The sequence below is a fragment of the Callorhinus ursinus genome, unplaced genomic scaffold (genome assembly GCF_003265705.2).
Source record: "Callorhinus ursinus isolate GAN/ISIS: 27379988/994484 unplaced genomic scaffold, GSC_fseal_2.0 scaffold10, whole genome shotgun sequence".
Lineage (NCBI taxonomy): Eukaryota > Metazoa > Chordata > Mammalia > Carnivora > Otariidae > Callorhinus > Callorhinus ursinus.
In genome coordinates this window covers 58,254,669-58,274,879 of record NW_027397072.1, presented here as the reverse complement: position 1 = coordinate 58,274,879, position 20,211 = coordinate 58,254,669, and the positions used below count along the sequence as shown (strand labels likewise).

At 37.4% G+C, this 20,211-nt stretch overlaps 1 protein-coding gene across 5 annotated transcripts in view; it reads right to left on the bottom strand.

Moving 5' to 3' along the window:
* VPS54 (VPS54 subunit of GARP complex) overlaps positions 1-20,211 on the bottom strand; it is an 89,231-nt gene that overhangs the window by 13,387 nt on the left and 55,633 nt on the right. For 4 of the 5 annotated variants that reach the window (XM_073897649.1, XM_073897647.1, XM_025868595.2 and 1 more), the window contains 8 exons: positions 11,539-11,668; positions 10,551-10,732; positions 9,840-9,952; positions 6,207-6,270; positions 4,916-5,021; positions 3,911-3,998; positions 3,059-3,180; positions 2,879-2,959 (listed from right to left, as the gene is read on the bottom strand). In XM_073897649.1, the coding sequence (XP_073753750.1) occupies positions 2,879-2,959; positions 3,059-3,180; positions 3,911-3,998; positions 4,916-5,021; positions 6,207-6,270; positions 9,840-9,952; positions 10,551-10,732; positions 11,539-11,668 (886 nt within the window). Of the gene's footprint in view, positions 1-2,878; positions 2,960-3,058; positions 3,181-3,910; positions 3,999-4,561; positions 4,663-4,915; positions 5,022-6,206; positions 6,271-9,839; positions 9,953-10,550; positions 10,733-11,538; positions 11,669-20,211 lie in introns of those variants that run through there. The other variant, XR_012379806.1, reaches the window with a different exon arrangement.

Sequence of the window (20,211 nt, the reverse complement as noted above, 5' to 3'; positions counted from 1 at the left end):
AGCTAAACTCCTGGGCAACCCACGAAAGCAACTAGGACAGAGAGTGGCAAACACAGACTTGTTAACCGAGAGAATGTAATAGGTCAAGGTAACAGGGGAAGTCATCAGTACAAATATAGTAGTGAAAATACTAGGTTGCAAAAGACTAGGTACATTCTTGACATTAAAAATAATGGGGAGGAGGATATTTAAAGTTTATAAAACACTGGGGCGCCTGGGTGGCTCAGTTGGTTAAGCAGCTGCCTTCAGCTCAGGTCATGATCCCAGGGTCCTGGGATTGAGCCCCGCAGGGAGCCCGCTTCTCCCTCTCCCACTCCCCCTGCCTGTGTTCCTGCTCTCGCTATCTCTCTCTCTGTCAAATAAATAAATAAAATCTTAAAAAAAATTAAATAAAATAAAGTTTATAAAAGACTGAAGACATATAATAACTAAATGCAGTATGTAAACCATGTAGAAATCTTTGTTCAAACAAGTTATTGAAAAAACATTTTGGGACAATTGATAAATTTTAAATAGGAATAAATATTAGATGATATTAATGAATTACTGTTAATTTTGTCAGGTGTGATATGGTAGCATGAATATATAAGAAAGTATCAGTTTTTAGAAATACATAACTGAATCATTCAGGGGTGAAATATCATAATGCCTCACATTTATTACAAAATATTTTATGGGATGCCAGGGTGGCTCAGTAGGTTAGGCATCCAACTCTTGGGGATTTTGGCTCAGGTCATGATCTCGGGGTTGTGAGACTGAGCCCTGCATCCAGCTCCGAGCACAGAGGGAAGAGTCTGCTTGAGATTCTCTCCCTCTGCCCCCTCTCCACCCCGCCCTGCTTGTGCTCTCTCTCTAAAATAATCTTTAAAAAAAATTTTTTTTTAAATAGTTTAGCAAAAAAAGCAAAATGTGACTGTTATATATAGGTGATAAATATATGGAAAGCTCATTAAATAATTCCTTTTACCAAAAAAAAAGAATAAAATAAATTGTCACAGGAAAAAGCCTAGCCACAGTCCCAATTCTTGGTAAAACAAACAAAACAAAACAAAACAAAAACACAGACTAAATCAGGGATTTAAGAGTACTGGCACTTCTTTGGTTTTGCTTCATTATATTCCACAGCTTATTACTAGTTCCACTATTTAACATTTACCTTATTCTACACTGTTATGTGTTTACAGTCCTCTGCCTTGTTAGATGGTAAACTTCTTTTCTTAAAAATTAATTAATTTTCTCCAAATTTTTATTTAAATTCCATTAGTTTACATAACTCTTAGCCTCTCAGGTGTAGAATTTAGTGATTCATCACTTATATACAATACCCGGTGCTCATCACAAGTTCCCTCCTAATCCCCATCACCCATTTAACCCACCCCCCACCCACCTCCCTTCCTGTAAAAGATGGTAAACTTCTTTAGAGTAGTCACAGTATGTTATTTATTAACTTTTGGTAGACAGAAGAATGCCATGTATCAAAAAGGAAAACTGATGAAACAGTATGCTTTCGAATTTAGTTTGTACTTGGCAACCATAAAGAAAATAGAGAATTCCTAAACAATCATTTTTCTCCATACAAAACTAGAAACTAATTTAACAGGTACAGCATAATATGGGTATGTCTGCACATAACTATAAATTCCTTAAGCTTCTTAAGGGCATAAAATATCTATGTTATTTATCAACTACACCCGACATTCTCAAAGTGTGGTCTGGAGGCACCTGGGAGTCAGAGACTCTTTGTGGGAATCTGTGAAGTAAAAACCATTTTCATAATAATACTAAAATGTTATTAACTTTTCACTCTCATTTTCTCATGCTTGAAGAGTGGGGATTTTTAGATGACTTGCAACAATGTCATTGTTCTGACAGTCAATGGAATGTGTTTGTGTACTCTTGTGTTTTAAATTTCTTAGTTTTAATTTCTAATATGGTACTTATAGGTACAATTTGCATAAATAAAAGTTCTTTGGGGTCTGCGATTATTTTTAAGAGTGTAAAGAGGTCCTGTGACCAAAACATTTGAGAACTATTAAACAAATGCAATCTTACTTTCCAAGGACTCTTTCCTCATTGTCACCTTCAAACGTACAAGCACACATCTATACCTGTGAATGGGCACTGCTTTACCTTGCACTTTTATGATTTTCACGTGCTTGCTGCTCCTGCCATCTCAGAATCCTGAAGAATGCAAGTGGCAGAAAAGCATACCAAAGTGCCTGGTTTGATGATTACCCTAAATATACTCTCAGGCACGGACATATAACCTTCAAAATTCCAATGTCTGCTTCTTCCCTAAGACAGGTGTTGAACTTAGGGAATGAAAAAGTAAGAGGGCAAAAGTGACTAGGCCTGATTAAGTGATATTTTTCAAGAAGATACCCTCCAGTATAATAGAGGATTCACTGGAAACCATTGCTTCTTTTAATGACCCATTCGGAATGGGAAGCAAACAAGAAACAGATACTGAAATTGATTTTCTATGTGGGAAATAACAGAGCACCTCAGACTCTGTCATTTCAGTCTGGAAAATAAAGAACATACCTTACCACAAATAATTTATCTACTTTTTTCTCTATTTTGATCTTTGTTCTCTCAATTCTGTCTCTGGAGGACTTACAGACTAAAACCTAGTTTGAAGAAGGCATGTATTTGTCAATGCAGCTAATATAAAATTACTTCTGCATAGGGTTTCTATCATTCTTGAAATAACCTCCCTCCTGCCCCCTTCCAGCCTCTTTCGATATGATTATCCATTATTTGGGCAACTGAACATTTTATTGAGTTTTTCTAAACCCTGAAGAATTTGACTGGTTAGACAACTGTGAAAAGGCACAATGCCTTTAAACAATGCCTAATAATTTCCATAAATCATTACCTTAGATAACAACTTGTCAAATAAGCTATCCATTATCGCTACAAGCTTAGCTGATATTTCAGCTATGTGGTCATGGTAGTCCTGTAACGAGAAAGAACATTATATTTTAAAGTCCCTGGGACACATCTAAAAAATACTTAACAATTATGAAACTCTAGTAGAAAATATAAGGAAAAGTACCTTAGTGATATGATCAAAATGCCTAAGCATGCTATATTGCTTAGGCTGCAGTCGAGCTTCAAAATGAGCCCTGATCACAGGAATGTAGTGCACAATTAACTGCAAACAACGTGAAGAAAGAGCTGAAGAACAAAAAACACTATTAGTTGTGTTTAATTAAATATCAAATTAAATAAAAAATGTCAATTAGTTTCATACGGTTTGTTTCATTAATGACGAACACACTGGCAGAAATCAACATTATTTCACTTTGTTTTAAGAAAATGATTTGGGGAGTGCCTGGGTGGCTCAGTCAGTTGGGCATCTGACTCTTGGTATTGGCTCAGGTCATGATCTCATGGACATGGGATTGAGCCCCACACTGGGATCTGTGCCCAGTGCAGAGTCTGCTTCAGATTCTTTCTCTCTCTCTCCCCCTCTGCCCCTTCCTGCTTGCATGCTGTCTCTCAAATAAATAAAAATCTTTAAAAAAAAATGACTCGGTAATGAATAATGTAGTAAAACATGCTGCTCTTCCCAATGAACTCAAGTTGTTAGTTTTACTAACCTGAGGAAGCTAATGGGACAACTGATTCTCTTCTGACAATCAGATACCTCATACGTATTACATCTTAACATTTTCTATAGTGGTGCAACTTCCAAATAACTTATATATGTTAGGATGGAAATTCTTCCTAACATTTCCCCAGAAGTTAATTTTTCAGTTATGGTAATACACAGAAGAGTGAAGAAGCATTTGCTACTTTTAGAGCCTTTAGTTAGAGTCATAAAAACATCAGGTATAATGAAAACACAAGTATGGCGACCTCACTGTAAAACCTCAGCATGTGAATTAAAAGCAAGAATCCATACCCAAATTTTTTGTAGTTATTGTTTTTAGTCCAACAACTTGCAGTGCACCAGCTCCAAGAACTAACTGGCAACTTCTTGAATTGAAGTACTAACAAAGGAAGGAGAAAAAAAAGCCCAACAATTTATTAAAAACTATTCTATATATGCTGGCAATGTGTCTACAGTTCTAAAAATACATTCCTCTTTCCTCTCATTCAAGGACCAAATGAATTTTCTAGTAGGAGCAATTTGGATCTATTTATGTAATGGCAAAAAAAGGGGAAGGATGATGTTAATATTTATTGGCTGGTAGGAAAAAAGTAAAATTCTAAAAAACAATTGTTCAGAAATTAATCTTTAATCTGCATTCATAAAACTAGTTCAGTTTCACTGAAACAATACACTATATGTTAATTACACTTAAATTAAAAAAACTAGTTCAGTTTCAGTCATTCTTACTGGAGGTCCTATTGTCAAAAGGGTAACAAAATCTTTCTGGACTAAAATATGACAACTCAATTTGGGAGAATTAACTGATTAGACATTTGGAGCCTTTTCTTTATGCCAGCAGTTAAAAATATCTGTTAAAATGAAATGGCTGAATAAGATTATCACCACATTTTCATTTTACATCAATGGTTCTGAAAGAATGATTTAAGAAAAATCTCTAACCTTAGTGAGATGAATTTTGTAAAGTTCAGTGAACTCCTTCCATGCACATTTGAAACCAGTCCAGGTTTTTTGACCTAAGTGGCCTCAGTCATGTTCAGCACCTAACGAACAAATCATCTCCTGTCTCCAATGTCATTAACAACTCTATGGGTATAATGAGGAATCGCTAAAAGTGAGAAGGAAGCAGGCGGCCTTCTTCCAGTAACATGTTGTGATTCAACCACAATCAAATGTCACAAAATTAATGTCTTAAAGGTAACTTAACCTTGAAATGTCTCAGTTTGAAGATTAGTCATACCCTAATGAATTACTTCTTTCAACTATTTTTCCATCACAGAGTGAAATCATACACACCTTCAATAAATCTGACAGACGAGTAAGCATGTCAGTAGTAACAGATGGGATATTGTCCACACACTGGCAATATTCAAGGATAATTCTTATCAACAGCAGTACAGTTCTGTAGGAAAAGATGACCCAACAAGAAGTCAAAACAAGAAAGTTAAAATGATTCAACACATAAAAATCAATACTGATCTTGGTAACTGTGAAATTATGTGTTTTACCTGTAAATGCAGCAGAGTATGGACTAAGGTGAGGCAAGACATTCCTCGGGTGCAAAATGAAGGAGGCACTCATTTTCAGGGTCATGCAACTACAGGGTCAGCACTTGCATGGCACTGAGAAAGAGTACTTCCTTAAGTTTTGTGCTTTGGCATATCACTCTCTGTGTAACACTGCTATTACGCAGGTATCCTGGGGCGTGGAGCCTGCTTGGGATTCTCTCTCTCCCTCCTTTTCTGCCCCTCCCTCCCTAAAAAATACATATATAAGGCAGGTATCCCATTCCTTAGCCAATTCAAAACACTGACAAAAAGCCTACCCAGTGTTTCTGATTATATAGTAGGTGCTCAATTGTAACTGTTGAATTAATGACGGGAACCTAGTCTTGATTTTCTTAGTGAAATGAAAGAGAAACTGTGCCTTCAAAGAACAATGGTATCTCCTAAAAAGTTTACTGGTAAGTCACAAGGTTCTCCTAAGATGAGAAAGTTACCAGCTCATTAGCTGAACATGTCATAAATTGAAAAGAAACACTACTGGGAGGTTAAATAAGACTGAGATTAAGGTGAATAAAGCCATTCATTATGGGACATCCAAGTTCAATGAGATGCTCAGAAATGAATGATTAATGTAAAATAATGTTTTATAAAAGTCTGAAGGATATCAGGAAGTAGTGATTCAAGAAAGTAAGTGCCTAGCCTCTGTAACAGCTTAATTGTCAGACCATATGTTATGGTCCATGCATACTTCTAGTGTCTGCTTTACTGGGTGGTGAGTCACTGTTTATCTTTTGTAATCTTCTCTCAGAAGATAAAATATTCTCCTCTTAGCCAGGGAGTTGAGTTTTTCGGGAATGGTCTTTTGCCTGAAGAGCCAGAAAACCAGAAAGCCAGAAAGCCAGAGGGTGACTAGTGCCATCAAGCAAGAAAAACAAGATAAAGGGTAGTTAAGGAAAGAAATCATAATTATTTGTAAGATTTAAAATTGTTAATCTAAAATTTCCAAGTCACATCAAGGGGGAACTAGAAGACCTCTGGCTTAAATAACTGACTCAACTAATAAAGAAAAATGTGTCACTCACCCAACGACAGCATACTGTTGTCCCTCGACAATGAGAACTTCAGCTGGTTTCCTTTCTTCCGTAGCTAGAGAGTAAAGCAGATAACCAAGAGAGACATAGGAACAAGATGCAACAAATTATTAGAGGAAAAAATTTGAACTAGGAAAAAACTGAAGATTTTAGGGCCCAATTTAGGTCCTGGTAGGGCCTGAAACTATCTTATTTCTGAAAACAAAGATCTACTTCTTGGGAAGCAATTTGGAACAGAATGAAGTATACTGAGTTTGGAATCAGAGAAATTTGGATTTGAGTTCCAGTATCTATCACCTCAGTGTTGTTGTTAATGACAGAGATTATGACTACAAACTGCCTATCCTAGGTCTGGCACATGGTAGGTGATCAGTAAGTAGTAAAGGAAAAAAATATTAGTTTGGAAAGGCAGAACTAGAATTTCAGCTGGTGGTCATTATTATAATTCTTAGAATACAAGCTAATTCCTATATTCAATGAAGAGATTATATATTTTATATTTATATATAATATATATATTTTTTAAAGATTTTATTTATTTGACAGAGAGAGCACAAGTAGGCAGAGTGTCAGGCAGAGTTAGAAGCAGGCTCCCCACTAAGCAGGGATCCTGGGATCATGACCTCAGCCGAAGGCTGACGCTTAACCGACTGAGCCACCCAGGCACCCCTATACATAATATATTTTTAATTTTCAAGATTTTAATCCAGAAATTATTTTATTTTCAGCATGTGTATTTATCATTATAAAAGAAAATTCAGCATGTTGAAGTAAAAAGAACAGTAGACTGGATTACTGTCCTGAATCAGCTAAATCAATTAGATTATCATGGGCAAGTCATCAAGCTTCCCTAAGCTTCAAGTCCCTTTGCCTTGATATTAAATATCTACTTCATTTCTTTTTTATTTCTTTTTTATTATGTTATGTTAATCACCATACATTACATCATTAGTTTTTGATGAAGTGTTCCATGACTCATTGTTTGCGTATAACACCCAGTGCTCCGTGCAGTACGTGCCCTCTTTAATACCAATCACCAGGCTACTTCCTCATTTCTATCAAGGAAAGAAATTCAGTGTGATACAATTTCTAAAAACAACTCATTCTGTATGTCAGATTAAATTTTTGAGGACAGGGATTGTGTCTTAATCAGTTCTCCACACACAGAGAGAATCAGCAGAGCATAGTAGTGTAGAGAAAGGGTCCTAAAGTCAGTCTGCCTGAATTTGGAGCCCACCTCTACCACTTCCTAGCTCTGTAACCTGAGGCAAATTGCCTAATCTTTTTGTATCTCAGTTTCCGTTATTTGTTAAATGGGAATACTAACGGTATCTAGATCATGGCCCTATAAATGGGGTAACAATGTAAAGTGCTTAGAACAAACTACCATCATCAAGTAAGCATTCAATTAATACTAATTGCTATCCATTAACCTTCATTTCCCCCATGCCTAGCCAAGCAGCTAGTAACTCATTAATGGATGGTGGATGCATGAATAATAACCAAAGATCCTTAACTTGGTAAGAACTAGTAAAATGTTAATGGACTTCTAATAGCATGTACTTTCTTCTCAGAGGGGGGGAAAAAAAAGACTGGGACAGAAGTAGGGTGTATAAAAGAAACCTCTTATTGTCAGTATCCTCCAAAGAGAAAGTGAAAAGAGTTCACTTTGCAAAAACAAAAACAAACAAAAAACACAGTTAATTCAATCACTCTATATTTATCATTTTAATTAAAAAATTGTTATGTTTGCATGACAGTAGATTATAAGACTCTGAGCTGTTCAGGGACAGAAAACATGTCATAATCATCTAGCATAGCACCTCACAAAGTGGGAGGTCATCAAATATAGCCTGAAAGAGTAAATGAAAAATAAGTCTTATAATTTTAAACTTGTGATTTAAAATAATTGGTTTTATTTTTCTTTCAATCTTTGCTACTCAAATACTTTTGCTTTGCTAATATCATATAATCAATCAAAAGATTGTGACCACCACCCAACACTGTCACCTACTAAAAAATGGTCACAAGGCAACAGAAATCTACTTAATTGATTCAATTCTTCTCTCTGCCCTATATGAATTAATCTATTTCACACCTGTCCTTAACCCCTCCTCTCTTGTCACTGTGTTAGAAGAGATAGCCCTTCATCTCAACTCTGGACTTAATTCCAGGGGCCCTGCCTCACAATCAGTCCATGTTATTCCTCTCTTTAATCTTTTTCCTCTTTCTGTTAAACATAGAAACATAATTCAGTTTCTCCTACCTTAAAACTCTTCTCTCAATTCCTTGAGTGGATTAAAGTAAAAATCTAATTATTCTCAGGTTTCTAGTGCTACTTCATCACTCACTTTCGCTTCACAACCAAACTTGTTGAAAAAGGAGGCTACATTTGTTTACCAGTCCTCATCTTTCAACTTACTTAGTACTAAACTACAATATGACTCTGTCACTCTGCTGAATTACTAAAATTGCAAATAATCTACATGTCAAACTAGTGGTCACTATTTGTATTTTACTCAGTCTTTCCCTCATAGTGCAGTTGCATTTTGTGTAAATCTGAAATACACAATTTAAAAATATTTCTATGTAAAAATTTTAAACTTTTATTAAATGCATAAAATTTGAAAATGCATCTGCCTCCTCCATTAAAAATATTTGATAATCAGGGAGCCTGACTGGCTCAGTCAGTAGAGCATGCGCCTCTTGACCTCAGGGTCATGAGTTCAAGCCCCATGTTGGGCATGGAGTCTCCTTAAAAAACTTTCAAAAAATTATTTGACAATCTTATAATTTCAAATCTGGTTTTACAGGGTAAGTTTTACATAAGTTCACCTTATTATCACATGACAGCTCCAATTTAACTGGCATACAAAAGTATCTTCCAGCCATTGCATTTCTTTCACATAAAACCCAAGACATATTTGATACCAGTAACACTTCTCTTCTTGAAACTAATTTTTTTACTTCTATGTTCTTCTGGATTTCCTCCTACCTCTCTGGTACTTCCTTCTGAGTCTCCTTTATAGTTTTCTTTTTCTAGAGTTCTTTACATTTTGGTTTTCTCTATCATATCACCACTGTATTGCTTGTGATTGCTAACCCATTTTTTTCATTAGACTTAGCCCTTTTAAAGGACTATTGTAACTGTTATCTCTGTCTCAATATCTGACACATAGAAGCTTACTAGTGTTCAGTAAATGAATACATGTCTTTAAACAACATGGTACACTGAACAAAGCCATGAAAATTATATAAAGCCGGTTTCAAATCTCAGCTCATCATTTGTACAAAATCCCTTAATCCTTGGAAGCTTTATGCCTCTTCATTGTTAAAACAAGGTTAACAATAGCATCTTCATCATAAATTGTTGTGCGGATAAACTGGAATAATGCATGTAAAAGCACCTGGCCCAGTATGTGGCATTAACATTCAATAAATATCTGAAATTATTATTACAAATTACCACAGATAACTTTTCCAGTCAATTACTTACTGAGCTGGCTTTTTTTTTTAGTTCTAGGCTTTTCAAGAGGTATTGTCAATTAAAGAAATGTTAAGCATTCCTACAAAATGAATAAACAGTATAACACTGGAAGAAAGTATGTGAAAGAATACACATACCCCCTGATTTTTTTTCAGGTAAAGCAATCTTTCCATCTGATATAGAATCAACAAGATCCTGAAATTCTGCAGGAACATCAGCTTGCTTCCAGCGCTCATTATCTAAGAGGAGGCTATTCAAAAGGGGGGAAAAAGGGAAGATAAGCTTTAACAATATTTCAACACCATCTTCCTTGGTTGAAAAGGAAGAGCTGAGTGAGGACATAAGACTTTTCTTGTCGTATCTTTTAGTAATAGTAAAGACACTACATGTATCTTAAATTCAAGTAGACCTCATGTAATACAAGGCATTGACTTTTTACACAGTAATGGCCACTAGCTGTTTTAGTACTAAGATTTTTAAAATAAATGTACACCTTAATAAATTGAAATCCTTCGTAATTTAATAATCATTTGGTATGAGTACTTTCAGAATATATTTTTCTTTTTACATTTCTTAGCCTAACCAAGAAGAGTAGTGAAACATTAATTAACCTCATGTTGAGTGGAAAAGGAAAAGTCAATCTATTGAGGGTCTTCCTGATAAGTACTTTAATGAAAATAAACATTCTAATTCCACTTTGAAAAGCCAAGAAACTGATTTTAATTCCACAATCTGCCTTTAACAAAAAAGAAAAAAGTTTTTCAGGGGGCTAATCAATTAAATATAATCATGTTTTGTAAAGAAAAGGGAAAAAAAACTAAAGAACAGAATGAACATGGCAATGATACCTGAGCTTAGTTTTTCTCTCTTCATGAAACCTATTTACAAATTTATTAGCTTGGCTCTGAAGTGCTCCAAGTAATGACATACTTTTTCTTCCACAGATGTGTTCAGTATCTAAAATGAATGTTTCCATTAATCTAGAAAGTGTTATGAATTCCGTGGAATTTAGCTTCTCAAGAAAACCATCCTAAATTTTAAAGATAACACAAAAATCATGACAGAGAATTAGATAAAACACCAAATACAAATAAGCTATAAAACCAACCTCGTTTAATATATGTTAATTATGTTATTTTAATAATATATATTAATTCATAAATATCACCTAAAATCATTTTTTTAAGATTTTATTTATTTATTTGACAGAAAGAGTGAGCACAAGCAGGGGAAGCAGCAGGCAGAGGGAGAGAGAGAAGCAGGCTTCCCACTGAGCAGGGAGCCCGACGTGGGGCTCGATCCCAGGACCCTGGGGATCATGACCTGAGCCAAAGGCAGCCACTTAACAACTGAGCCACCCAGGTGCCCCTATCTTAAAATCATTTTTAATGAAGTTTCTCAATACTTCAGTCCCAGAAATTGAATATTAAAAGCTTAAAATGTCTAAATTTTACACTGACCCCTTTATAATACAGTGGCTCAAATAAATTCAGGTCATACTATAAAATTTTCATATTCTTGCATTTCAACTATTTTTATTAATATGGTGGGTAATTATATACACATATATATATACACATATAAAATAGCATATTAACTTCAAATTAATTATTAAGGCATTAAATCTCAAAATTATTCTTTTAATCAATTTTTTAAGGAATAATAAATTTTCCTATTTCTTTTATTTGGATTATTTTACATTTCAACATCTTCCTAATAGGCCACATCAGTACCACTAACCTTATTAAGTATTAAAAATATATGCATTATGGGGAACATAAGGACGTAATAATTATACTATGTATGAAGTATCTAAAACTTTATCAAACAACTAACCTTTGCTCTTGACATGAGAAATTTGACAGCTCGATCATGGCATATATCTGAGGCACTATACAATAACTCCTGGATATTATTTGCCAGTTTTTCTAGCTCTAAATCAGTTAATTTCATGTCTTCATTGACCCTGAAAATGATAAAAAGAGATTAAGTCAGGGAAAATTGTGAGTATATTGTCCTTGACAGGTAGCATACCAATAAAAACCAAAAAGCTATAAAATTCACATCTGACGAAAAATTCTGTGATGTATCAAACACTTTTTTTGTGTGTGGTGAAGCATCACTTAAACAAGCTCAGTTAATACAAATATTTTACCCTAATCTTATATAAAAATAATTTTCTCCCTCTGCTGTAGTATTTTCTGTAGTTATTTTAGACTCTGATCGGAAATTCTGCAAAAACTACAGCAAAAAAAAAAAAAAAATTCTAGGTAGGTACAAGGTGGTAGCTGTGGTACATTGTGCACAGGTGCCTAGGATGACACACTGTAAGGGAGTGGAATGAAGGGATGTTATTTCATGACAAATAGGCACTTGGCAGGGGAGGGGGCCTCCGGCCAAGAGCAGCGCACAAAATTGGAACTTTTAGAAGTTGGTAACTGCCTTCGGCTCAGGTCATGATCCTGGAGTCCCGGGATCAAGTCCCGCATCGGGCTCCCTACACGGCGGGGAGCCTGCTTCTCCCTCCAACCCTACCCCCTCTCATGTACTCTTCTCTCTCTCTCATTCTCACTCTTTCAAAATAAATAAATCTTTAAAAAAAAAAAAAGTTGGCTCCGCTGAGGGACGTCTCTCCAGTGGCTAAGCTGGGGGTGGAACCTCGCGGGACAGTGTGGTCTCAGGACCCTTGGGGTCACAGAAAGACCGGGGGTGCCTGAGTGCGGCAGAGCTCCCGGTATCAGAGCAGGGAAGCCAGCTGCAGAGACGGAGCCAAGGCACGGGCTCTCAGCTCCGGGTTGTCATAAACTGTGATCCACGGCACAGCTGGGCCACTGCTCTTCCAGCAGGGACCCAACAAGTGGCAGATCCGGGGAGACTCCCCTTCTTCCCCAGGGAGGAGCAGCGTGGAAGCGCACTGCAGGGATCTGCTGGGTTTGGAGACTCCACACAGGGTCGTGCGCCAGAGATAGAAATGCTCGGTCACAGGCCGGGTGAGTATGGAGTGCAGCAGGAGACGGGGAGATGGGAGTGATTGACTGGTTTTCTCTGGGGGCGCACTGAGGAGTGGGGCCCCAAGTTCTCGGCTCCTCTGGGGCGGAGATTGGGAAGCCACCATTTTCACTCCCGTCCTCCAAAGCTGTATGGAAAGCTTGCAGGGAACAAAAGCTCCCGAGAGCAAACACAAGCAGATTACTTAGCTCCACCCGGCAAGGGCGGGGCAATTCCACCTCCGGCAAAGACATTTGAGAGCCACAGGAACAGGCCCCTCCCCCGGAAGATCAGCAAGAACAGCCAGCCAAGACCAAGTTCCCCAATCAATGAGAACGGCAGAACTCCAGCACTAGGGGAATACTGCACATAGAATTCATGGCTTTTTTCCCATGATTCTTTACTCTTTCAAAGTTAATTTTTTTTTTAATTTTTCTTTTTCCCTTTTTCAACCAAAATCTTATCAATCCCTTTTTTATAAAACATTTTTATTTTTCATTTTTAGAGTCATATTCTATCCCTTCATAGTAGTTACCCTTATTTTTGGCATATATATATAAGTTGTTCTCTCTTTAAAATTTTGAGGTAACAGTTTCTTATAACAGATCAAAATATACCCTACATCTCTAGTGTATGGCTTTGTTCTAGTCTCCTGCCTGATCACATTCTCTCCCTTTTCGTTTCTTTTTAATCCACTTTTTTTTCTTTAAAGATTTTATTTATTTATTCATGAGAGACAGAGAGAGAGAGAGAGAGAGGCAGAGGAAGAAGCAGGCTCCCAAGGAGCAGGGAGCCCAATGCAGGACTCGATCCCAGGGCCCTGGGATCATGACCTGAGTCAAAGGCAGACGCTGAACGATATGAGCCACCCACGCGCCCCTCTTCTTTCTTTTTTCAAACAACTTCTCAATTCCTTTTATAAAAATCTTTTATAATTTTCATCTTTACTGTCATATTCCATCCCTTCATCGTATTAACCCTTATTTTGTGCACATATAAGTATTTCTTTCTTTAAAATTTTGGGAGTCATTTTCTTCTAACAGACCAAAACACACCCAAAATCTAGTGTGTGGCACTGATCTATGCACCAACCTGATCATATATGATCATATTGGTTTTTTTGTTTTGTTCTGTTTTTGTTTTTATCTTTTTCTTTCTTTCTTTCTTTCCCTTTCTTTTCCCCTGGTTCCAGGTCTTTTCTGATTTGTTTAGAGTATATTTTCTGGGGACGTTTTTACCCTGTTAGCATTTCGTTCTCTCATTCATCTATTCTCCTCTGGACAAAATGACAAGATGGAAAAAATCACCTCAACAAAAAGAACAAGAGGCAGTACCGACTGCCAGGGACCTACTCAATACGGACATTACTATGATGTCAGAACTAGAGTTCAGAATGATGATTTTAAAGATACTAGCTGGGCTTGAAAAAAGCATGGAAGTTATTAGAGACACCCTTTCTGGAGAAATAAAAGAACTAAAATCTAACCAAGTTGAAATCAAAAAGGCTATTAATAAGGTGCAATAAAAAATGGGGGCTCTAACTGCTAGGATAAATGAGGCAGAAGAGAGAATTAGCGATATAGAAGACCAAATGATGGAAAATAAAGAAGCTGAGAAAAAGAGAAACAACTACTGGATCACGAGGGCAGAATTCGAGAGATAAGCGATACGATAAGACGAAACAACATTAGAATAATTGGGATCCCAGAAGAAGAAGAAAGAGAGAGAGGGGCAGAAGGTATTTTGGAGCAAATTATAGCAGAGAACTTCCCTAATGCGGGGAAGGAAACAGGCATCAAATCCAGGAGGCACAGAGAACCCCTCTCAAAATCAATAAAAATAGGTCAACACCCCGACATCTAATAGTAAAACTTATGAGTCTCAGAGACAAAGAGAAAATCCTGAAAGCAGCTCGGGGGACGAGATATGTAACCTACAATGGTAGAAACATTAGATTGGCAACAGACCTATCCACAGAGACCTGGCAGGCCAGAAAGGACTGGCATGATATATTCAGAGCACTAAATGAGAAAAATATGCAGCCAAGAATACTATATCCAGCTAGGCTGTCACTGAAAATAGAAGGAGAGATAAAAAGCTTCCAGGACAAAAAAAACTAAAGGAATTTGCAAACACGAAAGCAGCCCTACAAGAAATATTGAAACGGGTCCTCTAAGCAAAGAGAGAACCTAAAAGCAACAAAGACCAGAAAGGAACACAGACAATATACAGTAACAGTCACCTTACAGGCAATATAATGGCACTAAATTCATGTCTTTCAATAGTTACCCTGAATGTAAATGGGCTAAATGCCCCAATCAAGGCTATCAGATTGGATAAAAAAACAAGACCCATCGATATGTCAGCAAGAGACTCATTTTAGACCCAAAGACACCCCCAGATTGAAAGTGAGGGGGTGGAAAACCATTTACCATGCTAATGGACACCAAAAGAAAGCTGGGGTGGCAATCCTTGTATCAGACAAATTAGATTTTAAACCAAAGACTGTAGTAAGAGATGAGGAAGGACACTGTATCATACTTACAGGGTCTATCCAACAAGAAGATCTAACAATTGTAAATATCTATGCCCCTAACATGGAAGCAGCCAATTATATAAGGCAATTAATAACAAAAGCAAAGAAACACATGGACAATAATACAATAATAGTGGGGGACTTTAACACCCCCCTGACTGAAATGGACAGATCATCTAAGCAAAAGATCAACAAGGAAATAAAGACTTTAAATGACACACTGGACCAAATGGACTTCACAGATATATTCAGAACACTGCATTCCCAAAGCAACAGAATACACATTCTTCTCTAGTGCCCATGGAACATTCTCCAGAATAGACCACATCCTAGGTCACAAATCAGGTCTCAACTGGTATCAAAAGATTGGGATCATTCCATGCATATTTTCAGACCACAGTGCTTTGAAATTAGAACTTGATCACAAGAGGGAAGTCGGAAAGAACTCAAATACATGGAGGCTAGAGAGCATCCTACTACAGAATGAATGGGTCAACCAGAAAATTAAAGAAGAATTAAAAAAATTCATGGAAACCAATGAAAATGAAAACACAACTGTTCAAAATCTTTGGGATACAGCAAAGACAGTCCTAAGAGGAAAGTATATAGCAATACAAGCCTTTCTCAAGAAACAAGAAAGGTCTCAAATACACAACCTAACCCTACACCTAAGAGAAGAGCTGGAGAGAGAACAGCAAATAAAGCCTAAACCCAGCAGGAGAAGAAAAATAATAAAGATTAGAGCAGAAATCAAAAGAACAGTAGAACAGATCAACGAAACTAGGAGCTGGTTCTCTGAAAGAATTAACAAGATGGATAAACCCCTGGCCAGACTTATCAAAAAGAAAAAAGACTCAAATAAACAAAATCATGAATGAAAGAGGAGAGATCACAACCAACACCAAAGAAATACAAACAATTATAAGAACATATTATGAGCAACTATATGCCAGCAAATTAGATAATCTAGAAGAAATGGATGCACTCCTAGAGATGTATCAACTACCAAAACCAGGAGAAATAGAAAACCTGAACAGACCTATCACCACTAAGGAAATTGAAGCAGTCATCAAAAATCTCCCAACAAACAAGAGCCCAGGGCCAGACAGCTTCCCAGGGGAATTCTACCAAACATCTGAAGAAGAATTAATACTTAGTTTTCTGAAACTATTCCAAAAAATAGAATTTTCTATATTTTATGAGGCCACCATTACCTTGATCCCCAAACCAGACAAAGACCCCATGAAAAAGGAGAATTACAGACCAATATCCTTGGTGAACACGGATGCAAAAATTCTCACCAAAATACTAGCCAATAGGATCCAACAGTACATTAAAAGGATTATTCACCACAACCAAGTGGGATTTATCCCTGGGCTGCAAGGTTGGTTCAACATCCGCAAATCAATCAATGTGATACAATACCTTAATAAAAGAAAGAACAAGAACCATATGATCCTCTCAATAGATGCAGAAAAAGCATCTGACAAAGTACAGCATCCTTTCTTGATCAAAACTCTTCAGAGTACAGGCATAGAGGGTACATACCTCAATATCATAAAAGCCATCTACGAAAAACCCACAGCAAATATTCTCAATGGGGAAAAACTGAGAGCTTCCCCCTAAGGTCAGGAACATGGCAGGGATGTCCACTATCATCACTGCTATTCAACATAGTATTAGAAGTCCTAGCCACAGCAATGAGACAACAAAAAGAAATAAAAGGCATCCAAACTGGCAAAGAAGAAGTCAAACTCTCACTGTTTGCAGATGATATGATACTGTATGTGGAAAACCCAAAATACTCCACCCCAAAACTGCTAGAACTCATACAGGAATTCAGTACAGTGGCGGGATATAAAATCAATGCACAGAAATCAGTGGCATTCCTATACACCAACAACAAGACAGAAGAGAGAGAAATTAAGGAGTCGATCCCATTTACAATTGCACCCAAAACCATAAGATACCTAGGAATAAATCTAACCAAAGAAGCAAAGAATCTGTACTCAGAAAACTATAAAATACTCATGAAAGAAATTGAGCAAGACACAAAGAAATGGAAAAACGTTCCATGCTCATGGACTGGAAGAACAAATATTATGAAGATGTCAACGCTACCTAAAGCAATCTACACATTCAATGCAATCCCCATCAAAATACATCCACTTTTTTCAAAGAAATGGAACAAATAATCCTAAAATTTGTATGGAACCAGAAAAGACCCCGAATAGCCGGAGGAATGTTAAAAAAGAAAAGCAAAGCTGGCAGCATCACAATTCCGGACTTCAAGCTCCATTACGAAGCTGTCATCACCAAGACAGTATGGTACTGGCACAAAAACAGACACATAGATTAATGGAACAGAATCAAGAGTCCAGAAATGGACTCTCAACTCTATGGTCAACTAATCTTTGACAAAGCAGGAAAGAATGTCCAATGGAAAAAAGACAGTCTCTTCAACAAACAGTGTTGGGAAAAGTGGACAGCCACATGCAGAAGAATGAAACTGGACGATTTCCTTACACCACACACAAAAATACACTCAAAATGGTTGAAAGACCTAAATGTGAGACAGGAGTCCATCAACATCCTAAAGGAGAACACAGGCAGCACCCTCTTTGACCTCAGCTGCAGCAACTTCTTCCTAGAAACATCGTCAAAGGCAAGGGAAGCAAGGGCAAAAATGAACTATTGGGACCTCATCAAGATAAAAAGCTTTTGCACAGCAAAAGAAACAGTCCACAAAATCAAAAGACAACTGACAGAATGGGAGAAGATATCTGCAAATGACATATCAGATAAAGGGCTAGTATCCAGAATCTATAAAGAACTTCTTAAACTCAACACCCAAAGAACAAATGATCCAATCAAGACATGAACAGACATTTTTCCAAAGAAGACATCCAAATGGCCAACAGACACATGAAAAAGTGCTCAACATCGCTTGGCGTCAGGGAAATCCAAATCAAAACCTCAATGAGATACCACCTCACACCAGTCAGAATGGCTAAAATTAACAAGTCAGGAAATGACAGATGTTGGCGGGGATGCGGAGAAAGGGGAACCCTCCTACACTGTTGGTGGGAACTCAAGCTGGTGCAGCCACTCTGGAAAACAGTATGGAGGTTCTTCAAAAAGTTGAAAATAGAGCTACCATACAATCCAGCAATTGCACTACTGGGTATTTACCCTAAAGATACAAATGTAGGGATCTGAAGGGGTACATGCACCCTGATGTTTATAGCAGCAATGCCCACAACAGCCAAACTGTTGCTTTCCAGAGCCAAGATGTCCATCAAGAGATGAATGGATAAAAAAGATGTGGTGTATATATACACAATGGAATATTATGCAGCCATCAAAAAGAATGAAATCTTGCCATTTGCAACGACGTGGATAGAACTAGAGGGTATTATGCTGAGCGAAATAAGTCAATCAGAGAAAGACATTTATCATATGACCTCACTGATATGAGAAATTCTTAATCTCAGGAAACAAACTGAGGGTTGCTGGAGTGGTGGGGGGTGGGAGGGATGGGGTGGTTGGGTGATAGACATTGGGGAGGGTTTGTGCTACGGTAAGCGCTGTGAGTTGTACAAGAATGATGAATCACAGATCTGTACCTCTGAAACAAATAATACATTATATGTTAGAAAAAAAAAAAGAAGATAGCAGGAGGGGAAGAATGAAGGGGGGGGAATCGGAGGGGGAGATGAACCATGAGAGACTATGGACTCTGAAAAACAAAGTGAGGGTTCCAGAGGGGAGGGGGGTGGGTGGATGGGTTAGCCTGGTGATGGGTATTAAAGAGGGCACGTTCTGCATGGAGCAGTGGGTGTTATACGCAAACAATGAATCATGGAACACTACATCAAAAACTAATGATGTAATGTATGGTAATTAACATAATAAAAAAAAGTTAAAATAAAAAAGTAAGGTAACCAGCTCTTTGTCTTCTCCATCCTGCTGCTAGGGATGCAGATTTGATGATAAAAGCTGAAGCAGCCTCTTTAGACAGAGATGGAAGCTACAAAATGAGAATGGCAGAGCTGCGTTCTTTGTTGTGGACTTCCTACCTCTGAACTCTTATGTGAGAGAAACAAAATTCTATACTGTTTAAGTTATAGAGTTTTTTATACACCTTTTGTGATAGTTTTAGACTGCACCGTAACCAGTAAGTGCGAAATATTAGCCTGAACAGAGAAAAAATATTTGTATTATTATGTAGTTCAGTGTTTTCTTCTTGGTGGGGACAGGAGGTATTACAGCTGATTTTATGCTATAACTACAACCTATATAAGCTCCTGGGACATAAGCCGGTTTCTATAAAAATGAAAAAAGTACATACTGAATTCTTTTTCTTAACAATAACTAAATCCAAACTATGTTCTTGGATCAGAAAGATTTTATTGGCTTTGTTTTGTTTTGTTCTATACACGAGATTATTGGGACAACTGGCGAACTCTGGGATTATGGATTAGATGGTAATAATGTATCAATGTTTTCTTTTTTTTTTTAAGGTTTTATTTATTTATTTGAGAGAGAGAGAGAGAGAGAGAGAGAGAAAGCACAAGCGGTGGGGAGGGGCAGAGGGAGAAGCTGACTCCCCACTGAGCAGGAAGGCGATGCAGGGCTGGATCCCAGGACCCTGGGATCATGATATGAGCCAAAGGCAGATGCTTAACTGACTGAGCCACCCAGGTGCCCCATATCAATGTTTTCTTGATTCTAATTGGTATACTGTAGTTATTTTAAGAGAGTATTCTTGTATTTTAGGAAATATACACTGAAAGGGGCGCCTGGGTGGCTCAGTTAGTTGGGCGACTGCCTTCGGCTCAGGTCATGATCCTGGAATCCCTGGATCGAGTCCCGCATCGGGCTCCCTGCTCGGCAGGGAGTCTGCTTCTCCCTCTGACCCTCCCCCCCTCATGTGCGCTCTCTCTCTCATTCTCTCTGTCTCAAATAAATAAATAAAATCTTTA